Raw genomic sequence first — 16,648 nt, 5'->3', positions numbered from 1 at the left:
GGGCACCTGAAGTGGAGCCTCCAAAGATTATTGTAGTGGGTTCATAAAGGAGTAGGCATCATTCAGGTATGTTGGTCCCAGACTGTACAGGGCTTTAAATGTCAGCACCAGCAACTTGAGTTGTGCTTAGAAACAAACTGGAAGCCATTGTAGATGAGCTAGGACTGGAGTGATATATTCCGTACACCCTACTCTAGTCAGCATCCTAGCTGCAACATTTAGCACCAGTTGAAGCTTCTCAACACATTTCAAGGGCTTACTCCCAGGAAAGCCTTCTTAGGATTGCTGCTAATATATCTTATAGTTACTATGTATGGATCTTTAGGTCTAATGAAGACCACAAATGACAATGCTAAAGAATAGTGCTAGTAAAATGAAGAATTACTTGCTATCCTTAGCAAGGCAAGTCATCCAAAGGAGATTAATGATCATGCCTATAGCCTGTTCTTCCTTTATATAGCTACTGAAAATTAAATGTCATGTACAACCACTCAGTCTCCATTACTTAATTGCGTATAGAGAATGTCTGGTATATAGCTGCACAGGCTATAGCCAAATCCAAATCCAATTTATTACAGCAAAAGCCAGCAGTATAAAGCAATACGATTACAAGCAATAAATCAATATTATCAGTACAGGAAAACCAAAGGCATAAAAGGGATAAGAGTTAAAATGGAATAACAGTAATGAAAATAAAAATAAAAAATGTATAATGTGTTTTTCACTAAGAGAAGTTTATGTTTTCTGATAGCTAAAGAGCAGAATTTGGCCACAGCATAGGTTACTGAGCTCTGAGAATCTTCTAAAAGAAATTTGCGCAGAACTTCTGGTCTAAATTCCAAATAGGATTGCAAGGGGATAAATTTAGACAAAAGAGGTAGTATGAGGCGAGACCATTCTTCACAATAAAATTCACAGAATAAAAGTATGTGAGTAACAGATTCCACCATATTGGACATGCATGGACATAAGCGCTCATGCATTGGTATCCACCAGAATTTGCCATACAATACAGCTGAAGGCAATGCCTCAAACCGGGCTCTAGAAAATGCCCATCTGTAGGATTCATGGGTAATACTGGATAAATATGGGGCAGCTGAAAAATTAGGCCAAGATTTTAAACACCTGAAGTTCTTGGGAAGTAGAGCTTCTTCATTTTGAAGTTCAAGATCAAGAAGCCTCTGAGTAATCGCTGTTTTTGCCATATTCAGGGTTCCATTAAAAAGATCTTCAGGATTTAGGCCAATTTGCTTGATCTTGTTAAAGATTTGTGTGAACCAAGGTGGATAAGGGTCCGCAGCTAGGAGATGAGTTATGATTCCCTTTGGATTATAATGAATTTTCAGCCAGAGGAATATTGACAGGCTATAGCAAAAATATTTGAAATTGATTCTGAGAGGGATTCATTGTTCCATGGCACTATAAAAGACTGAGTTACACATGACTTCTGTAATATGTTTATTGGAATTAAAATATAACAAAGCTGAGGTTAGTTAGAAGAATGGTTAGTTTTGCACAGTAATGGATAAATTCCCCTTGATCTTAATGTGACTGACTAAAACATGCTTACTTGTAGAGCTTCCAGTGAATGTTCGTTCATTCGTTTTTCTTTCTTTCTTTCTTTCTTTCTTTCTTTCTTTCTTTCTTTCTTTCTTTCTTTCTTTCTTTCTTTCTTTCTTTCTTTCTTTCTTTCTTTCTTTCTTTCTTATTTATAAAATATATAGTGGCTACCAAGGCCACTAACAGATTAAAAATATACATAATAAAAACACTTTTCAAGGTTAGCCCCATGTAGAGCATGTTAGAATAATCTAATCTAGATGTAACCAGGGCATACACCACAGTAGCCTGATCTTTTCTGCCCAAGAAAGACTGCCCATGGGTAACCAGGTGAAGCTGGTGAAAAGCACTCCTGACCACAGCTGCCTCCTGCTTAATAAGCAGTAGATCTAGGTCCAAAAGCACCCCGAAACTGTGGACCTGTTCCTTCAAGGGGAGTACAACACCATCCAGAACTTTAAATCATGGATCTTAGAGCTGCCAGTCCTTCCACTGTAGCAGCTATCATGCCTGTTGCTGCTCCAAGTAGTGGCGGGAAAAAAATTGAAGGCCAGTCTTGTGTGTGCCACTCTCTCATTTCCAGGGAAACCCCAGAAGCGATATAGAGTAGCTTTAGGAATCACCATAAACTCTATGGTAAAATCATAGGAGTTTCTGGCAATTCCTATAGCTACTCTACCTCACTTCAGGATTTTTCTTGGAAGTGACATAGTGATGAACACAACAGGCCTTTCATGTCCCTTCCCCAAACTTTCTGCCAGTTGCCTGGCAACCCTACACTCATTAGTAGCACTTGCATCTTGACAGAATTAAGCTACAGTTTATTTTGCCCACATCTATTCCACCAATTCAGGGTTTCCAAAGCCTACCTGGAATTGGCCAGAAGCCTTCAACAATACACTTAACCATTGTGCTTCAGCTTAACCACTATGCATATGCACATACATGTCTGGAGACTGTGATGTAACCTGAGAAGGCAGATTCCCTGAAATTAAATTTGTATTGTGTGTCTTTTAAAAAGATTGCCATTTCTTATTCATGTTGTCACATTTCTCTCAGGATTTAAAAACGGTAGGTTAAAAGAGGTTATTGCTGCTAATATTCCCCTGCTATAACTGTTCATATTCAAATGAACTGAGTCCTGCTTCAAAGGAGGCCCTTTCAAAGTAAAGGCATGTTGTAAATGGTACTGCAAACAAATAATGGCCTTTGCACTACCCTCTCTACAACTATAAATCACAATCTGATTATAACTAAAGTTAAGACACTTTCCCTTTGATAACTTTTAAATGAGTTTCTCCTCCTCCCAGCTCCCTTTGATAATCATTTATTCTCCTTATATGGCCACAAATCTGCAGTTTTTAAATGGCTTCCATTGTATTTCTGGTTTTGTATAATTTGTATCAGCTAACTTTTACCTTCTATTATTTTAATGTCTGGGAATTTTATATTTTATTATTGTAATTTTAATATGTTTTACATGTCCCAGAACTGTTTAGATCGAAGGTAGGATACAAGTATTTAAATAAATAAATAAGCCGAAATATGAGTGGACCTGAGCACACATCTGAATGACAAGGGTGACAGCAACAATTCAGCATGCAGCCATCCAACTGATTCTGTCTTCCACACTGTGGTGCTAAATTATCTCTAAAAGAGTTTACACATGCACTTTAATCACTGTGCTTCAACATCCTAAAAAGAATTACTTTCACATATCAAATTTTAATAATAGATCCTGTATTTTCATGTTTCCCAACATAATAAAAACAATTTTCCAGGAAAGGCAGTTCACCTATCCACCCACTAGTAACGTAAGAACTTAGAGCAGAAAAAGTAAACTTTTGAATGAAAAGAATTGGCTTTGAGGATGGGTAAGAGACCACATGCTACGCTTTGTGGTCCCGATGGAAACTTGTCCACAGCTGCAGGGTATGCGGTATACTCCTGCAGAGGTGAGGGAGTCTCTACTGTCTTTTGCTGATCGTAGCATCTGTTGTACTTTTCTGGTGGGTCTGAATACTGTTTGTAAGTTGTAATACAATAAACTACATCTGCATCCACTGTAAACAAACATAGGTTTTTCGATGCAGGAAATTCAACCTCAATCTATGGCCATTAAAGTATTTTGCAATATCACATTTTTTGTCTCTTTGAAATTGTTCATGCAGAATCCAGGGTTTTTTTCATATAGTGAATATCAGGTCTGGCTTTGTGAAACATAAGTTAAATATTTGCCGCACAAAACTGAAACTTTAGTAATTCCTCAAAATGCACCATGGCCACAGTGATACCAGTGAGGTTCATAAAAATTATATATAGTTCCTGTACCTATTAGAGATGGGCATGAACCGGAAAAAAAACAAACTGTGCAGTTCGTGGTTCATTGCATTTCATGAACTTTCACAAACCTGCCTCCGGTTCGCGAATCAGTTTGTTTGGTTTATAAAAACATCACATCCAGGTCAGCAAATCTTCACTTCCGGGCCAGCAGAAGGCCACTTCTGGGTCAGCAGAAGGTCTGCAGAAAGTCCATCCCCTGTTGCCTAGGAAACCGATTGATCAGCGCCAAGCTGTCTGCAGTGACTAACCCAAAATGAACCAAATAAACCAGCCTAAAGTTCGTGGCGGTTCATCAGAAATGGGCTCTGATGAACCACTGGTTCATGAACCACGAACTGGCATGGTTCGTCACGAACTTGGATTCGTGTTTCGGTTTGAGACCATCTCTAGTACCTATGTATGTAACTAAAATATGCAAATAGTTGCAACCATCTAGATTTCCAGTGTAGTTCTTAGTACTTACCACCTTGTTTTTTCCTGCTCTAAGCAAAATGGACATAATTACAAGTACCTTCTTGTACTGGTCATATGGCACAGAAACCCTGATGAATCTATATGGGTCTAGGTTTTGTCATTAGCTGGAGGGAAGAAAACCTGGGAACTGTGCTAAGCTCTGTGTAGAAAGTACAGTAGTCTGAATAAATGAAAATAAAAAGGGGAAATGGAAAATTTGAGAGGATATTTCAGTTTGTCTGGCATGTATTATATTGATTTTTTTCTTACTTTTCAGCAATGAAGATGCATTTAACCAGATGGCTGTTGCTCCTTTCCCATTACCCTCTAGCTCTCAGTCTTCAATTGAAGTAAGTCTTTTTTAAAATCTTTTTTAAAATCTCCTAATTGAAGGAGATTAATCATGAGTAATAAATTTAACATAAATCTAGATATCAATCTAATTAAACCCAAAGGAAGCATTAAGTATAAATTCTACTGCACATGAATTCCCCATCTTGATAAAATAGTTGGTATGGTACAAAGTAGTAGTCGCTGCCTTTCTTTGTCAGATTGTTGTTAAATAACTTGGAGACTATTGTAGCTAGTTCAGGAATATTTTTTATGTAGCAAATTAGATCCGTATGAGTTACTTACAATGCAATCTTAAGAACACTTGCCTGGAAGTAAGCCCCACTGAATAGCATCATCTTCTGAGTAGTTAACTTAGAGATGAACTTGGCTGAACTTTTTACTTTGTCAGATCAAGGGAAAAGCAGACCAGTTACCACTGACAGCCAGTGTTTATTCTCTATGTTCTTCAGTAGCAGATCTTAGGGTTTGCAGAGTATCCATTCCTTGTGTGTTAAGGATCAAATGTCTACAGATGCCATAAACCTGGTATAGAAAATCTCCATGTATAGTGTAGGAACTGCTAATGTCGGTAGATTATTGGGACATCTAAGGTACAAATATGACAGAGGTATGAATTTCAAACATTGTTTAAAAAAGACTGAATTCTGAAAGCTGTTGGGTTAAATTCAAATCTCATTTTGCTTGTGTTTCTCCTTTGTGGGAAATGAACCCATGATTTTTGTACTAGCTTCTTTTTCCTTATTCTGAATTTTCCCATTAAAACTAATGTTTTTCAACATTATTTTTCTACTAGTTGCCAAAAAATACATCTATCTGTGAAGTTATTTACGTGCCTATAAACAAAATGTGGGGTAGAGGGTGGAGACCTCCCCAGCACATTCATGCACAGAGGGATAAAATTTAAAAATTAATTATGTACTGGAAGGGGCAACCATAGAATTGAAAAATGTAGTCTCCCTCACTGTGCTATGGTCTAGATCATATTAAAGAAAAAGACAGATGAGTTATCATTTTCTAGTTCGTTAGCAACCATGTCTATATCCTATTGATGTCCAAGCCATTGCTAATTATAAAGTTGATTACTCAAGCATTAAAAAGATTTGACCAGGACTGATATTTTCCTGTATATAAAGTGTGGTGACATTCAACAATTTTTTGTAGTTGAAAATACAGTGTGTATCTTCTGACTCCATTTATCCAAGTTGCATGATTTATTTTGCATGTGGACAGGGTAATATGTAGTTGTAAATACATATAGTTTCGTGTCTGATTCACGTTTTAATCTCACAACATTGTCTTTGGGGAAACATTATCTTTGACAATGGCCAGTTCTTGCCAGCATCTGTTGAAACAAAGCAGTATCACTTTCTACAGTTAGGAATCTCAGGCATTGTTGCCATGCTTATTGGAAACCTATGGTCTAAATATCGTAATCTGGAAAGGAAAAGGTGTAACAATAGGTATTTCATTAATTTTGTCTTTCCTGGTAATTAAAGGTAAATGTTTAAAATGAACACTCAGTAAGTACTGAACACAAGGGAACACAACAGAGAGTGGCCCGAGTGGGAAGGCTCCCTTTAAAAAAATATAGCAACAGGGCTTTTAAGTTGTAGAGTGGAGTATAAGTCCTTGGATGATTATTGTTTTTGTCAGGAGTCAAATATTTAGGGCGACAACCTTAATTAATCAATCCAATTTAACTGATTAAAAATGTCTTGCTTAGTCAAAATTTTGGTCTAATTATTTGGGCCATCATCTGAATGTATTGTTAATTGTTCCAAGGTATACACAGACTGGATCATTTTATGCATGTACAGTACAGAGTCTCAGATGTATTAAATTTCTTGAGACTTAATATTGCAGAAAGTTCAAATATTGCAGGGTGAAGAATACAAAACAAAAAAGTGATCATTTGCTGAGCATCCCATGTTCAAGGATAAACACTTTTGTGCCCCGTAAAAGTTCTGTTGGTCCTAACTCCCATACCAAAACTATATTATATGGGGAAGATGCTTTCAATTACACCATTGGTTGGAATGGTTATGAGAGGGAACTTACCTTTTTAGATCCAGATGTGGGGAATCAATCCTTTTTTTAGGTTTATGGGTTATGGCCGTTATGATCAATTGGATGCTGGATATGAAAGTTATCCTGTCCATTGAGTCTCCTCTCCACCAATACTGTAGAAGGGTCTACCTTTTGCAGTTGTGTTGTTTACTAAATTATGGCTTCATTTTCTAATTTTTTTTTAATTAGGATCACAGTACCACTGAATCTGCAAGTGGTGAAGAAGATACCAATTTGGACTATCCCATGAAAGGCTCAACAGATGATGTGTACACTAAACTAGTAAGCATTTATAAAGAAACATGTTAATTCCCTTACAGATGCAGGATTTCTCTATAAACAAAAATGGGAAGGAAGGAAGGAATGAGGAAGTCAAGGCAGGAAATGACTTTAAAATGAACCCAAAATTCGCATCTCAGAAAAATCTGGTACTTTCTCATCCCCATTTCTCCCTGTATTTACTTGATTCTCTGGGTCACAAAACTTATACTGGGATCCACATTTTTTGCAATTCAAGTCTCATATATTAACATCAGTCCATCCAAAACAGAAAGCTATGTTAATAAAATAGAGGGGCAACATTAAATGTGTTTGCAAATATTCTACTTATCAAAAGACAATGTCAAGATAGCTAAAATCAGTAGCAACCAGATTGTGTGCTAGCCCACAAAAGAAACATACAAAAAGCAAATGATATAAAAATGTCACTAGTGGGATGTTTGGGACTTGGGCAGGCTCGACAGCTGTAACCCACTCCAGTCTTTCCTTGCCAACCTACCCATCACAGCCATGACCAAAACAACAATTCTTAGAATTCCAAAAATCAAATTGTATATTTACAAAGTATGAATGAGCAAGCACAGAATATTCTAATACTGTTTTCAGTATTAGAATTATACATTTGACTTTGAGACAAAGTTAACATTAGAGGTACTTTTCATGCAGTCATAGTATCCAGCTGGTTGCATACTTGGCTGCATTTCCAGTGGGTGCAAGTGGGTCTTGGTTGGTTTCCGACCTGGTGGCTTTTTTCAACCTAACTATCTGTAAATAGGTACTTGATTCACTGATGTGATATAAGTCAAAGATAGATATGCCTATCCATTTCCAGCACAAAAGTTGTACTAATGGTTTTCTTTGAAATATGGTGGGAAGAAATTAGGTATTGCCAATTTCAGCTCTGATTTTGGATTAGGTGCTGCAGAGGCAGTGGGCATTTCTAGTTTACCCAGAAGATTGATGGCAATGAGCACTTATTTTGTATTAGAAATCAAAGATCTTTCTACATTATTGGCAGAAGCACAATATGTAAATTGGAGTATAGCAGTTGCTAATTCCAAATTAAAGATAACTGTACATTCCCAACTCTGCACCAGTTTGGTGTAGTGGTTAAGAGTGCGGGACTCTAATCTGGAGAGCCAGGTTTGATTCCCCACTCCTCCACTTGAAGCCAGCTGGGTGACCTTGGGTCAGTCACAGCTTCTGGGAGCTCTCTCAGCCCCACCCACCTCACAGGGTGATTATTGTTATGGGGATAATAATAGCATACTTTGTAAACTGCTCTGAATGGGTGTTGTCCTGAAGGACGGTATATAAATTGAATGTTATTATTATTATATATGATATTAGACCTCTCTTGAAAACATTCAACAAAATATAGCAGCAATTCCATTGTCTGCAGAATCGTGGGTTTTGTTTCTAGGCATGGGCAGATTTTTAAAATGGAAGTTTAAAAATATTGTTTCATTTCAATATTTCAATAGGATAAAATATTTGGAATGGTCTGTTTGAGATAACTTTTAACTTTGTGTGTGTTGTTTGCGTTGTTAGAATGTTGGTAACAAGACTGAAAAAGAGATGATGGAGAATCAGCAGGTTCTGTCAGAACAACCAGAAAATGTGTGTATTTGAATTTCCATTGTTTCTGAAAGCATTTAAAATATAAAATAGTTTATCCTGCTTGCAATTTTTTTAAAATTAGGGAGAAAATCACTTGGTTTTAATTTGAACAGTAAAATTTTTAAAATATATTAAGTAGCCAGAAAAAAATATAGAAAATTCAGTTTTCTGAATTAGAGTCCCTGAATTAGAGTCTCATTAGAGTTTAAAGGAGCTTAACAATATAACTACTTTGGTTTCTTTCTTTTTTTCCGCTTCCCTTCCAGTTCCGTAACCAGTTAAAGCTATCCAAATCTTCAGCAGTAATCCCCATCAGTTTACATGAGATATCTTTGACACCCACATCGTTTTCTCCAGAGACAGAATTCAGCAGCCAAAGTATGAATCTTTCATTTACAATACCTTGCATTCATTATAAAACTCCTTCAGTGTATTCTCAAGAATTCTTTTTTAAAGGTCTAGATTAAAGTTTAGTTATTTGGCTATCATTTGGCCTTTCAATATATCACTTAAATGTAGAGGAAAAGGTGTATTTATTTTCAAAGTGCAATTATTCTGCAAGTAAAAGTTATTTCTTGTAATTGTTTTCTATCTCGTGTGGTCCACAGTAGGTTATACCTGATGTAATTTTAATAAAGGGGTTGTTAGCCTTTGACCAAATAAAGTACACTGTACTAATCTGGTATGAAGGTCAAATAAACTCCAAAATTAGTCTTAGAAATGAGAGGGGAAAGGCATTGAAGGTGACATCAGCTTTGTTTTATCAGTTTTTAAAATCTATTTCTCTGGGTTGATTTGATCCAGATTTTTGACTAACGGCTACCTTGATACTGATGATGTGTATTATTTAATATATATATCAATTATATCAAAAGTACTTTTAAACACTATGTCACAGATTCTAGCATAGACTACGAAATGGACTATTACTCATTATCTGAGGCCTGAACTAGATGAGACTGCATCAGTGAGTCTGCCCCAGGGATGCACTACCATTTTGAAGCAATGAGTTCCCACCAGGGCACTCGATTTAGTGCAGTGGAGGCCTGATGGTTAGAACCCACTTGTGGGGGGCTAGAAGTCAAATAAATAAATAAATAAAAATGCTGTATGATGACGGAGGGGCTCTTGCCTCCCCTGACACAGTTTTTCCATCTTGAAATGGTGTCAGGGGCATTATTTGATGGCATGTCCCTCCCGGGACTATTTTAGGGCAGAAAAATGGTAGAGGGAGAAGGAGCCCCTCCTCTCCATGTACCATGGTGGTCCTGACCAGAATCAGGCCCCTGCAGTGCTGTTAGAAGGATTTCCTTACTACTGCAAAATGGTGGTACATCCCCAGGCTGGACTAAAGGGTCTCATCTAATTTTGCTTTTATAGAGTTGAAACATATTGATAGTTCATAAAAGCTCCACCACCTAACTGGCCAGGAAGTGGTCATAAGCTGGAACTTACCCTTCATTCTTGCCTGTGATCTAGAATTTTTATGGAAAAGGGGTTAACCATTGGCCCACAGCAACTTAGAGCCAGCACAGGATAAGCTATGATCTTGAAGGACTTGGTTGCATGTGTAACCTTATGAGATGGTGGTGTCCTAAGGTTAAGTGAACTATTTCTTTAAAAAAAAATTATGACCCCACTTTTCTCCTGTTGATTCAGGATCCAAACCACTTTGGACTGTACACTATGCGGAGAATGGTATATATCTTCTACTTCAGATAAAGAGATATAAACATTTATTCTCTACATTGCGTTTGTGTCACATTAATGTATTGTTACAGTGTTTTGGGAAACAAATTTGGCCTTTTTTGTGTAGTTAATGTACTACCTTCCTTTCCCCACAAAGGAACTCAAGGCAACTGGCATATAAAGTGGCATCAAGATATATAGTTATGGAAGAACACATCAACTTTCTAAACAATATTCAATATCTCAAAAACAAAATCTTATGTGGCATCCCTTTGCAAGTAATATATTTCCAGAAGTAGAATTGCTAATGGTTGCTAATGATTAAAACATTATTAGCATTACTTCATAGCCTACAAAGAAAGGACAAGGCAATGTCAAATTGTTTTCAAGGAAACAGGGAAATATCAAAAAATTGCATTACAAAACTTGCATACCTTTTTATATAATTTTGTTTTGCCTTAAAAATATTACATGAATTTTGTTTCTAAATTAAAAATATAATCTCACAAGCAGTATTCAATTCTAAAACATTGCAAAGGATAAACTAATTACTCGATTCACATTATTCTGCTAAAACTGTTCCTCCCTCATTTCAGTATGTTCAGGTGAGAATATGTTTATAAGAAATATATATAGGTTTTATATCTTTCAACCACTGACAAAATGGGAAAGACTATTAATAGTTTTCTTTCACCAAAAAACATCTGCTGTCAAAATGTATAAGATCATGATAGAACTGCACACTATAGATCATAGTACCAAAGATAAATGGAAAAGGGATTTGCAGCTGACAGTTTCAGAAGAACAGTAGAGTGTACATGCACAGAAACACATAATGCAAATGAGAACTTTTATAAGTTATGTGAGATCCAAACTTTCTGCTTCACTAACTGGTGCCTTCCATCAGTATAAGGAGCCCTGCTCCATGTGTAGAAACTTAGGATGCAATTCATTATCCTTGGTATTATACTTTCATTTCAGATAAGATTGTATGGATCTCTAAAAGTTGGAGATTGAATCATGCAGACATGGATTTTAAGCATGTTTTGTAGTCATGTAAATATACAGAAAGACAGAAAGCTATCATAAATACCGTAAAAGATTAGTATTAGTTATGAACTGCTATTTGATCCTGCAGTACTTTTTTGGGATTTCTAAAGAATCTGGTTAGGAAAAAAACATCAAAAGCTAAAAATGTATTAATACTGTTCATATCCTAATTATAAGATATTGGAAGTAACATAAACTCTTTTCAAAGGAAGAATGAAGGAGGGATTTTTTGGCACACTATGTTAATGAACAAACTTGCACACTATAAAAGACTATGGGAAGTCATGAAAACTAACCATCTGTCATTCTTGGAACAATGGACTGCTTTTATTTCCTACTGGAACAAATTCAAGTTGTATGAAAATGTGACACAAGAAATATTGGCTGTTGTTAAAGACATACTATGTGAAGTTTTGTTTGTTATGAGGGTTTTTTGTTTCTCTTTGTAATGTTTCCTAAAAACACTTAATACAATTTAAATTAAAATGCTGCAGGTGGGTATCACATATTTGAATGTTGCTCTAAACCGTAAGAGTTTTTTGCAAGTAGAAAACAAGCAAAGAACGGAACAGATTGGGATAAAGCCTCACTCTAATTTTTTTTCTTGCTTGCTTGCAGACTTTTTAATGTTGGGAGTGAATTCAAAAGTGGTATTCCTCCCACCTGAAGTAGGGTTGCCAATGCCGTGTTGGTAAATTCCAGTAGACTTGGGGTATAAGCAGGGGTGATTTCGTAGAAAAAGAACTGCAGGAACTCATTAGCGTAATGTATTAGCATATCTCATTAGCATATGCCACACACCCTGCCATCACCGGAAGTGTGTCAGAGGTCAACACACACCCCTCAGGCCCCCTTCCCCCAAAATCTCCAGGTATTTCCTGAAAATAAAGCAGAATGAACTCAAAACAGCTTACCCTCCTCTGGAAAGCAAGCCCCAGCAGCCCTACTTGCACTCACTCACTCCTCTCTCTCTCTCTCACTCACAAGTCACGAATAAAAATAAAGCAGCAGAATGAATTTAAAGCAGCATCTTACCCCCCTTTGGAGATCCAGGCCCAGTAGCCTGGCTTGCACTCACTCACTCACTCACTCTCACTCACGAGTCACAAATGAAGATAAAGCAGCAGAATGAATTTAAAGCAGTAGCTTACCCCCCTTTGGAAGGAAGGCAGTGAGGAGGAAAAGGAATCACATGGGTGGGGCCAAAACCCATGTGACCTCTTTTCAGATCTACAATAACGCCGTTCCGGCATGTTCTCCCTTCAAATGAGCCCTGGGTATAAGCTGGGGAGGATGACATATGGGAAGGGGAGGGACCTCAGCCATACAGTCCACCTTCCAAAGCAGCCATTTTCTCCTAATGAACTGATCTCCATCATCTGGAGATCATTTGTAATTCTGGGAAATCTCCATTCCCCACCACACACAACCTGGAGGTTGGCAACCCTAGCTAGGGACAATTCACGGGTTAGTTTGCTTCTTCTCTCTTCACTTGCAGAATGCTATACTTAAATGGACAGAGATCTCAGCCATGGGATTTTCTGCAGTCACCAAAGCTCCACTATACACCTGCTAGAGCACAGATGTTCCTACAGGTGAAGTTCATGAGTTCTTGTGAGCGGAACAACCAACTGATAGCAATGAAAAACTAAAATAACAAGAGATTCAGGCTTTTTAATCTGAATATAATCCAACTCTTAGTTTATTAAAAAGTCATATGATACTTTCTATATATACCAACCCGCATATGAACCAAGAAAATTTATGGCAGGGCAGTGTCACTGTATTAAGTTTAAGTTTAAATTTAAGTTTTAAATTCAAAGTACTATTATTAAAATGCCTTGAAAGCACTGATTGGAAATTATTCTCCTTGACTACATTGGAACCACTTCTGGAGAAAGCAATGATTCAATTTAACTTCTGTTGGCCTACTTCAAAACGTACTTATAAAATCTGTACATGTTTCATTCTAATTGCTTTTATTGCTGTCTATGTTGCAATGAGCCATAAATCAGCCTATTTTTTCTATTGCTCCAATCAGTTTAGTTTGACGAGGATGCACATACAGATTTAGACATTGTTTCTTTTTTGTATAGTGCTTCTGTTTTCATTGTCTAGCACCTTTTGTCTTTGTAGGCAGCTTTCCATCTCCTTTGGTAGTACTGGATCCTGCGACATGCCCAATAGTTCCTGGGCGAGAAATGACTATAGAAATATCTAAGGGACGATCAGGCCTTGGCCTCAGCATCGTAGGAGGGAAAGATACACCACTTGTAAGTTCTTTGTTTTGTTTTGATTTGTTTTAACACTGGTTTCCAATCTTAAACTCCATCCTTTTGCATATTTTTCTGTAACAGTTGCTTCAACAAAATTTAGCTCTCCAGAATTTTTCAGCTTCAGTCCATAAATCTCAAAATGGTACCAATTTGGGACATGAATGAAGAAAATATTGTGATAGAATTTTGCAAGGGTTCCTGGGAGGATGCAGAAACTATTTCTGTCATTATAATTTGGTCCTCAATAGGACTGCCAACTCTCGGTTGGGAAATTCTTGGAGATTTGAGGTGGAGTCTGGCAGGCTTTGGAGAGAGAAGGAACCTCAGAGAGGTATAATGCCATAAGATCTACTCTCCTAAACAGCCATTTTTTTCCAGGGGAACTGATATCTGTAGTCTGGAGATCAATCATAATGCTGGAAAATCTCTAGGCCCTACCTGGGGGTTGGCAACCCTAGTCCTAATAGTGCTGTGACCTAGTAACAGCAATTGATGTGGCTTTCTGCACTCCTTACCTATAAAGCTTTCAGATTAGGAAATATGTGGGAAGGAGGACACGTTTTAGCATGGAAGTTCAGCCATAACATATAAAGTGAGACTTGATTTGTACATTTAGATATGCCCAACACTGGTGAGTACTTGTGTGGGTCTTCAGAGCAGAAGTTTTTCCCAGTCGTACTCTCTGAAGACTACTTGTACAGCAATACCAAGGATTGAATCTCAGAAATTTTATATGTAAAGTGCATACCTTACTGAGTACAGCCCCTCTGTTCTTGGATAGATAACAGGTTTTCTTGCCTCTTGCTTTTGCTGTTCTGTAAATGAATCCTGTTTAATGGGACATCCCCTCTGAGTATGTTGGTGTTTATTATAATAATGCTTCATTATTATCACAGGATTTAAGAAGGCTGAAGGTCTATTTTTTCAATCTCTTTTCACAGTGACTCCAGAGAGCACACATCCATTATTACATAATTAGCAATGAGAGCTTACAACAATTGGTGGGGAAGGTATGGTGGGGAAATAAAGATTTATTTATTTACATCATTTATAGTCCGCCTTTCTCACTGAGACTCAAGGGAGATTACACATAGGTGATTTTTTTCTTCAAAGCAGTTGAATTGAAGCTACAATCTGCTTCCTGCAGAAGAAAAAAAATAGCTTGGGGATTATGCAGAAGCATCTGCTAGACAAAACGAGGATTCTACAGGTCTTATTCATAACTAAGTTTATTGTTTCACAATAAATTCTGTATTTGTACAAACCCAATAAAGAATTCCACCCCTGCAATCATACCTATGCAGAAAAGGTCCAAACAACCCTAATTAAAAACACAACCACCTCAGACATAAGCAACAGTATCTCCAGACTGGAAAATTTCTCAGAGAACATAGGGTGTCTGTGTGAATGGCAGGTAAATCATGTTCCAAGAGAAGGAAGGAAGAAAAAAAATATTAATTTTTGTCCTCATGTTTTTGTATGCCCTATTGAAGCTGTTGTAACCTACAAGTGTTTCTTTTATGATTCCTTTTGTGTTGTGTGTGTGTATGTGCATGCATGTGCACAAAATACCACTAAAGACAGGACTCAGGAGTCAAACTTTTAATGGCCTAACCTTCTGTATCAATTTCAAAATTTCAAAATTTTTACTATAATTCATAAAATGCAATAGTTGCAAAAGTTGTTCTCAATATTAGCATGTATCACAATATAAAACATCATTTTTAATGATCAGCTTTTACAGTCAAAATGAGATTGAGAACTGTTTTGCAACATTTGGATTTTATTCCTAAGTAATCGGGCCTGCTTGGTACAAATAAAAGCTCCTTTAACATCCTGTACCAGCATTTCTGCACCTTCCTTACTTTTACAGAAGCATATGAGCAATTTGCTCTCTGTCATTTTTGTGACTATGTTTATCCACCAGTGTTCTTCCTTGCATCTTTGCTCTTAGTGGAGAATGTCTGTCATAGTCTCTCCTTGAAAGCAATTAAACTAAGTCTCCTTCGAGAAATTTAGCCACAAGGCATCCTGGGAGGGAATAGTGTAAGACGGTTTGTCCCCTTATTTATTTATTTATTTATTTGTCATTTATAATCTGCCTTTCTCACTGAGACTCAAGATGGATTATATAGTGTGAAATTAGTACAATCAGTATCAAGGACATTTCCATACAGTATCAAGGACATTTCCATACAGTGTCAATGATATTTCCACAAAAATGTCATAGGATTTTATGACATTGTCATATTTTATATTAGCAAGGATTAGCAGTATTAGCAAAGATCCAATACAGAGTTGAAGAATTGCTGAAACAATTGCTGAAACATAATCAATTCTAGGACTGACATTAGATAACATGAAGCACAGGTAGTATAGGAGTACATATTCGAGGAACAGATAATATGCAAGGCAACATAGTGGTGAAGTCTATGGTCCCTAACTCATTAGCGAAACATTTGAGACCCTCCTCCCTACAATACTTCCCTCCTATCTGAGTAAAAAGCCTTTTTGAATAATTCGGATTTGCATTGTTTGTGGAAAACCAGGAGAGTGGGGGCTTTCCTGACCTCCTCAGGCAGACCGTTCCATAGGGTAGGGGCCTGTGCGTGGGTTGCTGTTGATTTTGCCCATGTATAGGCTGGCACCTTCAAGAGACCCTGTTCAGATGAGCAAAGCTACCGTGGAGGGACATAAGGAGAGAGGCGATCTCGTAGGTATGCTCGGCCAAGCCCCTAAAGAGCTTTGTATGTAATAACCAATACCTTGAATTGAGCACGGTAACTGATAGGTAGCCAATGGAGTAATTGTATGATGGGAGTGATGTTCATGCTCCTGCTCACTCCTGCTAACAGTTGAGCTGCACCATTTTGCACCAATTGGAGCCTCCTAGTTAACTTAGATGGGGGATCAATGTATAGTGCATTACAATAGTCAAGCCTTGATGTTACCATAGC

General features: G+C 37.3%; 1 protein-coding gene across 1 annotated transcript in view; it reads left to right on the top strand.

Moving 5' to 3' along the window:
* Positions 1-16,648, top strand: part of PATJ (PATJ crumbs cell polarity complex component) — a 286,475-nt gene that overhangs the window by 202,941 nt on the left and 66,886 nt on the right. The window contains exons 32-36 of the mRNA XM_054979641.1: positions 4,634-4,706; positions 6,967-7,059; positions 8,608-8,676; positions 8,943-9,054; positions 13,552-13,688. Coding sequence (XP_054835616.1) covers positions 4,634-4,706; positions 6,967-7,059; positions 8,608-8,676; positions 8,943-9,054; positions 13,552-13,688 — 484 coding nt within the window. The remainder of the gene's footprint in view (positions 1-4,633; positions 4,707-6,966; positions 7,060-8,607; positions 8,677-8,942; positions 9,055-13,551; positions 13,689-16,648) is intronic.

Source organism: Eublepharis macularius, chromosome 5, assembly GCF_028583425.1.
Source record: "Eublepharis macularius isolate TG4126 chromosome 5, MPM_Emac_v1.0, whole genome shotgun sequence".
Lineage (NCBI taxonomy): Eukaryota > Metazoa > Chordata > Lepidosauria > Squamata > Eublepharidae > Eublepharis > Eublepharis macularius.
This window is presented reverse-complemented; position numbering and strand designations above follow the sequence as displayed.